General features: G+C 33.0%; 2 protein-coding genes across 2 annotated transcripts; both read left to right on the plus strand.

Moving 5' to 3' along the window:
* Positions 1-3,595: 3,595 nt before the first annotated feature.
* LOC109800475 (putative protein phosphatase 2C 47) lies at positions 3,596-7,011 on the plus strand. The gene is made up of 4 exons (XM_029271859.2): positions 3,596-4,287; positions 4,748-4,942; positions 5,304-5,509; positions 5,631-7,011. Exons 1-4 carry the CDS (start codon positions 4,120-4,122, stop codon positions 6,184-6,186), a joined length of 1,125 nt encoding a protein of 374 aa, XP_029127692.2. The 5' UTR covers positions 3,596-4,119; the 3' UTR covers positions 6,187-7,011.
* Positions 7,012-8,430: 1,419 nt separating this feature from the next.
* LOC109801120 (Pentatricopeptide repeat (PPR) superfamily protein) lies at positions 8,431-10,625 on the plus strand. Its single transcript, XM_020362118.3, has one exon. It carries the CDS (start codon positions 8,595-8,597, stop codon positions 10,449-10,451), a length of 1,857 nt encoding a protein of 618 aa, XP_020217707.1. The 5' UTR covers positions 8,431-8,594; the 3' UTR covers positions 10,452-10,625.
* The last annotated feature ends 322 nt before the right edge of the window (positions 10,626-10,947 follow it).

Below are 10,947 nucleotides of genomic sequence, written 5' to 3' on the forward strand. Positions count from 1 at the left end.
GAATCCCTAATTTGAGCTACGCCTAGCACGATGGAAATTTTTGCATATAGCAAAAACATAAAATTGCTCAATCCACTTGAAAATCAAAAGAAACCAAGCATGCAACACCATAATGCATATTTAGGCACTTCAAGCAACTCATATCCAACTAGAATTACAACATATAACATCATATTCTCTAAAATCACCAAGTTCTCCTCCTTGAAAAAAACAAGAACACGAAGGTTAACAACCAAACTTCAAAATCATGCAATTCAACAACACAATTGCAATCATTCAACAACCCTTTCATGCACCACACTCAACAATCAACAACAATTGGGTTCTAACTTCCCTTATCTCGAAATCGAAATGAAATGGGTTAGAAGGGAAGGGAAGAATGACTCTGAGGTAACATTGAAACTCCTTACCAAACTCTGATTCTTTGCTCCAACAACTTTGAATCACCAATAAGCTTCTTGACTATGAGTTTCTACGACTCTTGGGAAGCTAGAAAGAAGAAGGGTTTCAAAAATTCAAAATTCCTTTCTCTACTACGTCACTAAGATTTATCAAGAAATAAAACCTATGAAACTCAAGTCTAAAAAGAAACCTTATATATTATCTCTTCTAGGTTAAACTAGACATTTACTCAAAAGAAACTCCCTAAATGTCTAAAAACTCATGATAATTCTTAAATTTTCTGAGTTTCTCAACAATGAACATCAAATCACATAACATGTAATTATTGATAAAAATTAACAATAGCTAATGAAAATGTACAATGTTACACCTAAAAACATATGTATAATTTTAGTTCTCATTAAAAGTATATATTTTCATTTATTTGTTAAAGAACCTATTAGTTTAATGATTAAGCTTTAGTATTGGAGGTAAATATAAAATATTATAATCTCACTAAATGTTTGGGGACTTAAATTCAATACTTCATATATTTAAATTATTTAAAATTTGGAAGATAAAAAAGTACAATTGTAATGCTAAGAGTATATTTAAAAAGAAATTACAACTTTTTTTTTTGCCTTCTTGTTACTTTTTTGTGTGGTTATTATTGGGGGAAAAAAATTAAATTCCACATTGATTAGTGATAAAAACAAATAAAGACTTTATAAGTGGGGGCAATCTTTACCTTAGGAACTGGTTTTGCAAAATTGAGTTAAGTTTGCACTCCATTAACTAAGATTGAATCAGAACTATCCTAAATTCACATTAAAAGATCATTTATCATTGGTACATGCACCAAATCCCAATAATGTTGAACATAAAAAGGTGTATGGTAAAAAAATTCAAGTCCTAATTACCCTAAATCATTAAAAAGGATTATCGATCATTTAACTATATATTAACCCCAACAGTACAAACGTGATAGAGTGTATTAAGAAAAATTTAAGTCTTTTATCAACTAGTAACAAATAAATTTTTTTTATTATAAAAGATAACTCTCACCTTTCAAATTAATTTTATAAAATTAAATTAAATTTAAACTCTTTAACTAACTTTTTCTTATTAAATAAGCATAAAGTTTGAATCAAGAGGTATGTAATCATAACAATAAAATACAAAAGTCAACATAATAATCATATTTTTTTTATTAAGAGTAAAAAAAATACACACTACCTACAGAAAGTCAACATACATTAAAAACACGTGACTTCATTCAAATTTATTCTATGAACAAAAAAAATCTGTGACCTTTTCTGGCTATTCACGACATTACAACCACATTCACGAGGGAAATACATATAGCCAGATATGAGGCATCTTTTTATTTGGTGAACTCGAATATTTTCTAGCCTTTCATTTGAAGAACTATAATGAGGCAAGTGAAATAAAAGAAGCAGAATAGAAAACCTGAGGAACCATCCATATTTATATAAAATTTTGTTAAATATTAGCAATATGATTATCCTCTCTAAACATGTGATCGGAGCACATGGGATTTGCTTGTTACACACAAAAATGAACTCAGGAACTATTTTACCCCTAAAATATTTATTTAAAAAATGATTTAAAAATAAATTAATCCAAACATACTTAAAAACTCGTGTTAAAATATAATAAATATATTATTTAGTTTGACATGTTAAAGGACTTAATTATATTTTATTTTTTTTAACATCAACATGATCCACACAATATCACAAAATTGACAACCAAAAATAAATATATATTTATAGGGTGTGACTTTTACTAACCAAGTATTATTTTAACTTTTTATTTTCTTTGTTTAAGTATTTTAGTCTATATGTTTTTTATCCATAAATATTATAATGGCAGCATTTCTTTTATTCATAAGTATACTTCTCAATTTCATACACATAATTTAAAGGAAAATTTATGGATTATAATTTTGTATACATTTAGTAAACCCTTTTTTATGAATTACTTTATTATTATTTTTTAATTTACAAAATACTTTTAACTCAATTTTAGTTATATTTTATTTTTAATAAATTTTTAATCTTAATTATTATTATTATTATCATGTAATGTTAACATTTTATCGATAATTTTCACTTAAAAAATTTTATAATTAATAATTAATAACAATATTAATAAAACTCAAGATAATTTTGTATAAATTTATTATAAATTCAAATATAATATATACATTTAAAAGTATTTCTTATTTTATATTTTAATTTTAATTTTAATATAATTTATATATTTAAAAATATTTATTTTCATTATAAATTTTAGTTGTACGAAAAATGCTTATCTTGTGTAAAGTACAAGATATGTTAGTTCTAATTAATTTTTATTTTTAAGATAAAATATCATAACTTTTGCATTTAAATAAATATTCATGAAAATTTCTCTGATCATAAACAACGAGAGACACACGGATGAAAAAGATAATTGATTGATATGAATGGTTATACATTGTGACAAAAGAAAAATAGAGAAAAAAAATGAGAAGTGTAAATTAAGTATTTGAATTGTTTTGGTGTCTATAAATCAACACTCTATTCACAAAAATGTTAAAAGTTAAATATTCTAACTGCGTTGAAAGTTATCATATATTTTCACTTTTTTTATATGGACACCAAGATGTTCTTTTGTGTATTTATTTCATTCAATGTTAATCCTAGTAATTCTATTCTCGCATGTTTTTATCATATAAATTTTAAAATACATTCTCAAAAATATTATAAATATTAGCCGAACGTATTTCTTTTTTTTAATTTACTTAAAAGTATTGGTGTTTCTAAAAATGCTATTCCTTAAAATTTCATAAATAAGATAAGGAAAAGAAAACACTTAATTCTTATGTAAAGAAGTATTGGGATGAAAGTAAAGTCTCACATTATTCAAATAAGAGGATAAACATGAGTTTATATACACACAATTGTGTTTAGAGGCTTTTTGAGTGATGTTTAAAAGAGAGCTGATTTTAAAAGATAATATCTCATTAACACGAAGACATGTGTATGTGTGAGAACAAAAAGTATATTTATATCTATTATTAGAATCTTATTTGAGTAATGTAAGATTATTATAAAAAAAATATTTTTTTTTCTGAATATTGAACCGAACTTTTGTATCCGGGACTGGACCTGGAATAGCATGAGTCTAAAAGTGAAATGTATAGAATATTGAGGTTGGAGCAGCAGAGGGCAGAGGCAGAAGGACAAGGCCATGCATGATGCATGCGGTCAACTAGTAACACAAATGGCAGCCACATGTCACTTCCTTTCATTCGCTACAATGGCGACCGCAAAACTTGCAATTGCCAATCACTTTATATATATTCTTCTCAACGGTTCCCCCTTCTCTCTCATATCCATTTATCTCTATTTTGGTCTTCGTTTTTCCGCTCTTAATCTTCTCCCTTTGTCCCTGCCACGCTTCCACCTACCAACACAAAAGGACCTCCTCTTCTCCCCTCATCTTCTCGGGTTCGCTAGCTTCACTACTGTTTCTTTTCTTTTTTTTCTTGGATCAAGTGCAAACCACCTTCGGAATACCTGTTTCTTCATGTGTCATCTTCTGGGGTTGTTTCAAATAGTTTCACAGGAGCTTCTGGCTTAAAGGGCACACGAAAAAATAAATCTTGTTTGGTTGTTGGTAGATTTGTGTTATGGGACAAGGACAGGTTGCACGTGCGAGGCTGCTACAATGAGTGGTGTCGGTGGTGGGTGCCCCTGCCCCAGGGGTAATAGTGAATGTTCCTTGGAGGATCTCAATGGTGATACTGTAGGGAGTTTGAATCAGAATATTGGGAAGCCTCCAAGGGATCATACGGTTATGCGCCATATCAGCAGCTCTTCTTGGTCTGCTGAACCGGTTAGTATTATCAAATTCAAATCTCTTCTATTCAGCTAGGTCGTATAATTCCATCCCACAAGGTCGGCCTATTTTAGAAATAAAGTAGTATTTTCTGTTGCGACTCCATGTCCAAGTCACAGATTGAACTACTTATGCTAATAGTTTTCGGTAAATACCATGTTTTTGTTGTTGTGGGTTGGATATCATATCATCTAGATTCAATGCCTGTGCACCCTTTGATGGTTGTGACACAATTTGGTAGGAACTTAGGACTTGGGAAAGGTTGGAACTTGGAACATATTGTTTCCTCGTTTATTGTTTTGATATTCTCCTAGGACTTAATAATTTTTGTATTACAAAAGAGGCTGGTTTGAGTTTCATGGAAAGAAAAGGGATTGTTTATTTGTTCAAGTTGTGGTAACCCGTATGTTTTGATATTGTTATAGCTAGTAACTATGCCTTATCTTCTTCTATCTAGGAATCAAATATTAATATCATTGGACTTAAAACAAGCACAGAAGAAAAATCAGAATTTTCACTTGCATTGCGATCTGGAAGTTGTTCTGATAAAGGACCAAAGCAGTACATGGAGGATGAGTTCATATGTGTTGATATTCTACAGGAAAGTCTCGGCCCAAGAGCAAACCTTCCTTCTCCTGCAGCATTTTATGGGGTATGTTTCTTCATGTCGAGCTAGATCAATCCTATTATTCACCTAATGAAATGGGAAAATTCTCTTCAGAAGTGGAGCAATCTCCAAGACATGACTGAACTTCCCATCATTGATTAACTACATAGGGCTAAAAGATTTACAAAGATTAATACAGGACATAAATTACCTATTTGACTACATTTATCGATTAAAATTCCAATGTGGTTTCCATTTAAATGCCTTTTAGATTAAATACTCATGACTAATGGGGTCTAGTTCAGTTGGTTGAACAGAGTATGTGAATGTTGTAAACTCTTTGGTACCAAGTTCAATTCTCGTGGATAAAAAAAAAATCTAGATACTCATGGAAATTGATATACAGGTATTTGATGGACATGGTGGTGTTGATGCAGCATCATTTACCAGAAAGAACATCCTTAAGTTTATAATTGAAGATGCACATTTCCCATCTGGCATTAAGAAAGCAGTTAAGAGTGCATTTGTGAAGGTTGATCTTGCATTTAGAGATGCTAGTACTCTTGATAATTCTTCAGGCACCACTGCTCTAGTGGCCCTTTTGTTGGGAAGGTGAGGACTGAGAACCATATAATTATGAATTCAAACTTAAGTACTCTTGCTACATGCATATAATATAAGGTTGGTGTTAATGGAAGTATATCAATAATTGTACTAGTATTTTATTTTGCAGTTCCATTCTGATTGCCAATGCGGGGGATTCACGTGCTGTATTAGGTAAACGGGGCAGAGCCATTGAACTTTCTAAAGACCACAAACCAAATTGCACTTCTGAGAGATTAAGAATTGAGAAACTTGGTGGTGTCATATATGATGGATACCTCAATGGCCAACTATCAGTGGCTCGTGCCCTTGGAGATTGGCACATCAAAGGTTCTAAAGGCTCTAAGAGCCCCTTGAGCTCTGAGCCAGAGCTGGAGGAGATTGTGTTGACAGAAGAAGATGAGTTTTTGATAATAGGTTGTGATGGATTATGGGATGTGATGAGCAGCCAGTGTGCTGTTACAATGGTGAGGAGGGAGCTCATGCAGCATAATGATCCCACCACATGTGCAAAGGTACTTGTTGCTGAGGCACTCCAACGCAACACATGTGACAACCTTACAGTTGTGGTGGTGTGTTTCTCCAAGGATCCACCTCCTAAGATTGAAATTCCTAGATCATATAGGAGGAGGAGTATTTCTGCTGAAGGCCTTGATCTTCTCAAGGGTGTCTTGAATGGTAGATGAATAAAAGTATAAAACTTGTTACTGATTTTGTACAGATTATTGAGTAGTGTTCTTCAGTGGGGATTTTTCTGACTAACTGCTACCCCTGCTGCCCTTGAACATTGTTGTTTGCTTAAATGTCAATAATAATGTTACACAACTTGTAACAGCTCCAATTTGGGAGTACTAATCAGATTCAGAGCCTTCTACATTTGTACTATATGATTATTACAAGAGCAACGATCACCTGGCAAGGTTCACATACTTCTGGTCTTGTTATCCACAGCAAGCTTCTTGAAGTTCAATTTTTGAGAATCGGCTCGTCAATAAGGGTACATTTGGTTACATTTCTCCATATACATTTACAAAAAAGAAAATAAAATGAAAAAATGAAATAAATTTCATAAACTAAAATTAGCTTATGTATAAATTAATTTATAGAAATTTTCTTATATTAATTTCTTTTTAACTTATGCATAAGCTAATTTTAGTTTATAGATAACTTTATTACATTTTTTCTTCCTATTTTCTTATTCAGTAAGTGTTTATAGAAAAATTTATCCAAACATACCTTAAGTCTCCTTCAATGTCAGTCTTCCCATTTTCTATGGTGGGAAGTGATTCAAATACACAATACAACAGCAAACTTTCATTGTCCCCTGACCTGAAAAGAGAGCTATGGAGTAAATGTTTCGTATTCCCCTTCCCCTTAGTTTATCTTTTACTACATTTTGAAGTCACTGTAAATTTGTTAGGAACATTCACTGTTTTCTAATTCTTGTTGTTGACTTTTCCTTTACACATTTGGAAAATTGAAGGAAAAACATAGAATCACTTTTAAAGCTATGATATGATATCCAGTCTGTTGTACAACAGCTCACAGTTTCAATGAATATGTTAAAAAGACAAATCAACATAATTAGGAAGGATTGATTGCGTTAAATAAATGTACCATATTCAAGAAAACAATAAACATTCAAAAGTAAATCCCAAATTGAACCAGTAAAAATTTAGGAGTGATTGTTAAGAATTACAATGTTAGACCTATTAATCTTTGGGCTGGGAGAATGTTGAAAAGCTAGAGTTTAATTTATATACTATGTTAATGTAAAATAGTTATTATATAGATACTCAATGAGAATTCATTTCATTGTTATATTTTACTAATAAATAAAATGACACGATAAATTTTTTAAAAGTAAATCCCAAATTGGACATATGTTGTAGTTGTTGGTTATGTAAGTGATGGAAGTTGGCAACATGACATGTGTTTATAACAAATCTGGTTTAGGCATATCAAGAATTTGGAGGATAAGGGATTGTGCATAGATGGAGGAAAAATGCTTTTTGGTTATGCTGAATTATGCAGATCTTGGATTGACCAAAAGCAAGTGAAAGTTAAATAAAATTGTAAATTTCAATTTTGTATGAATTTTTTTTAAGAGAGTTGGAGTGATATAGCAGCAAAATGAATTGGTAGTATTTCTGTTGATTGGGAGTTAAGAATCAGATGTGGCTGGATGGACTGCATCAAATTATGTAGACATTGAAAAAGGCCTGCTGCATCAAGGAAACATTTTCACATTTTGATTGGGCAGCACTGCATGCTTTAAATTTAGTTTGTCATGACAGAAACATGTTTTCAAGATTATGATTTTTATGGGCTAGATTTGATAAGGTGAGGCTGCATGATTCTGCTGTTTAGAGATGATGATGCATTTGTTGCTTGGGGCGGCATTTTATCGTTTATAATTTTCAGATCAAACATGATTTGCTGTTATTTTTTGTGAGGGGGAATACATTGTAATTGAACTGATTTAGGTGCTTCACATTTTTCGACTATATTGCTTCATTTATTGTATTTGCCGTCTTGGATAGGTTATGACAACTTTTGTGCTTCAACCATGTTTATATTGAATAAAACTATTTGACCTCTAAAAAAAATCTCAAATTAGTCCGGTAAGATACGTCGCATAAATCTATATTAATTCTTAATTATTAATTTTGAGACATTATATAGATTAATCTATTAATATTTGAACCGTGACGGGATTAAAAATGTTATTTAGATGTTTTAAAACCTACATTTATACTTAAAATTGAATAAGATAAGAATTTAATATGAAAGTGTAATATAATTTTATATTATCAATTAATTAAATATTACTATTGGAATGATTTCTTATTTATTTATTAATTATAAAAATAAGAGGTCGTATAATAAAATAAAAATCAGTAAAAAAAAAAAGGCCTCAATTTTTTAATGCTGAAAACATTTATATGTAGCATTACTGTGTGGTATATATACATGTACAACAGCGTCAGTTAATTTGGTTTCAAACTTTTGCAGACCACTTCATAATTTTTTGTAAAATGCTAAATTATCCGATTCAGTTTTGGCAAGGTGAAGAGTAGTTTTTGTGCAGTTGATGATTGATGAAATGCGTAAACTGTGGAAAACACTACCATATCCTAAATCCTCATCAATCTCTTTCCTTAGGCATTTCCAATTCCAAACGCATTCATCTTCATCTGCACCAAGCGAGGAGCATGTTTCGCAGCTCATACTGGAGCAGAAATCTGCTTCCCAAGCATTGGAATGCTTCAGATCCATCCCCAACTTCGTCCATTCTCAATCCACATACCGCGCATTGATCCACAAGCTATGCACATTCCGCCGTTTCGACACTGTCAAGCAACTGCTCGACGAAATGCCCCAGTCACTTGGCGCACCACCCGGCGACGACATCTTCATCACCATCATCCGCGGCCTCGGCCGTGCCCGGATGACCAGAACTGTCATCAAAGTACTTGACTTGGCGTACAAGTTTCATGGCAGGCCTTCCCTCAAGATTTTCAACTCAATTTTGGATGTGCTTGTGAAGGAGGACATTGACATGGCTAGGGAGTTTTATAGGAAGAGCATGATGGCAAGTGGGGTTGAGGGGGATGATTACACTTTTGGTATCTTAATGAAAGGGCTGTGTCTCACTAATAGGATTGGTGAAGGTTTTAAGCTCTTGCAGCTCATTAAGGCTAGAGGGGTTACCCCAAACACTGTGGTGTACAACACTTTGCTCCATGCACTTTGTAGGAATGGGAAGGTTGGAAGGGCTAGGAGCTTGATGAGTGAGATGGAGGAGCCTAATGATGTTACCTTTAACATTTTGATATCTGGGTATTGTAAGGAGGGGAATTCAGTTCAGCCTCTTGTCCTGCTGGAGAAGAGTTTTAGCATGGGGTTTGTGCCTGATGTTGTTACCGTTACCAAGGTGCTGGAGGTTCTGTGTAATGCTGGCCGTGTCATGGAGGCAGCTGAGGTTTTAGAAAGAGTTGAGGGCATGGGAGGTTTGCTAGATGTTGTGGCTTACAACACCTTGATAAAGGGGTTTTGTGGAGGGGGGAAGGTGAAGGTTGGGCTTCATTTCCTGAAGCAGATGGAGAGGAAAGGCTGTCTACCAAATGTGGACACCTATAATGTACTGATATCTGGTTTTTGTGAGTCTGGGATGTTGGATTTGGCTCTTGATCTTTTTAATGATATGAAAACAGATGGGATCAAGTGGAACTTTGTTACTTTTGACACAGTAATTAGAGGTTTGTGTTCAGAAGGAAGAATTGAAGATGGGTTTTCCATTTTGGAGCTAATGGAGGAAAGCAAAGAAGGCTCTAGAGGGCACATCAGTCCTTATAATAGCATAATATATGGCCTGTTTAAGCAAGATCGTTTTGATGAGGCAACTGAGTTTCTAACAAAGATGGGAAACTTGTTCCCTAGAGCTGTTGACAGAAGCCTGGTGATTTTAGAGCACTGCAAGAAGGGGGATATTGAGGATGCAAAGAGGGTATATGATCAGATGATTGATGAAGGTGGAATTCCAAGTATTCTAGTTTATAACTGCCTTGTGCATGGATTTTCCCAACAAGGTAGTGTCCGAGAGGCTGTTGAGCTGATGAACGAAATGATTGGTAATAACTGTTTTCCCATTTCATCTACATTCAATGCTGTCATCAGTGGGTTTTGCAGACAAGGAAAAGTTGAAAGTGCCTTGAAGCTGGTGGAAGACATCACTGCAAGAGGTTGTGTACCCAATACAGAAACATACAGTCCTTTGATTGAAGTCCTGTGTAGGAAGGGGGACCTTCAGAAAGCCATGCAGGTCTTTATGGAAATGGTAGACAAGGGCATCCTTCCTGACCTCTTTATTTGGAATTCACTTCTTCACAGTCTGAATCAAGAAAGACACTACAATAAGAATATGCTCAACATAGATGACATACTCTAGCACTTAACGTGGATTATGCAAACTCTGCCCCACGATAAATTTATTAGCTTCAAACTCTTAATGCTCCCTCAACTGATTATTTTATACACCATGTATTCTTCACTTACGACAATTTTGTTCAAATTAGTAGGATTATTATGAGTAACAAAACTCTCCCTTCGAACATTTAATATAGTTGTATATCCAAAAATTAAACTTAAAATTACTGGTTAAACTAGAATAATTCTTTACAAGTTGATCCATGTACTCATCAGTAGTGCCTTATGTATTAACAAAGTATTCAGTTATGGTTTATTAAGGGGAAATTTTTGTAGACTTTCATCAACGGTTTCTAAATCCAACACCATGTAATTCATACAAACCTTATCTCAATCGTTATGGGTCTCCATATGTCTCCAAACCTTATTGGATTATCTTCTACAGAATTCAGCGTTTCTAATTGTAAAGTGCACACTAAATTTCTCTTGGTTCTTAATAATATATTAATGATATTCAT

Source organism: Cajanus cajan, chromosome 11, assembly GCF_000230855.2.
Source record: "Cajanus cajan strain Asha chromosome 11, NIPB_CcT2T_4, whole genome shotgun sequence".
Classification (NCBI taxonomy): domain Eukaryota; kingdom Viridiplantae; phylum Streptophyta; class Magnoliopsida; order Fabales; family Fabaceae; genus Cajanus; species Cajanus cajan.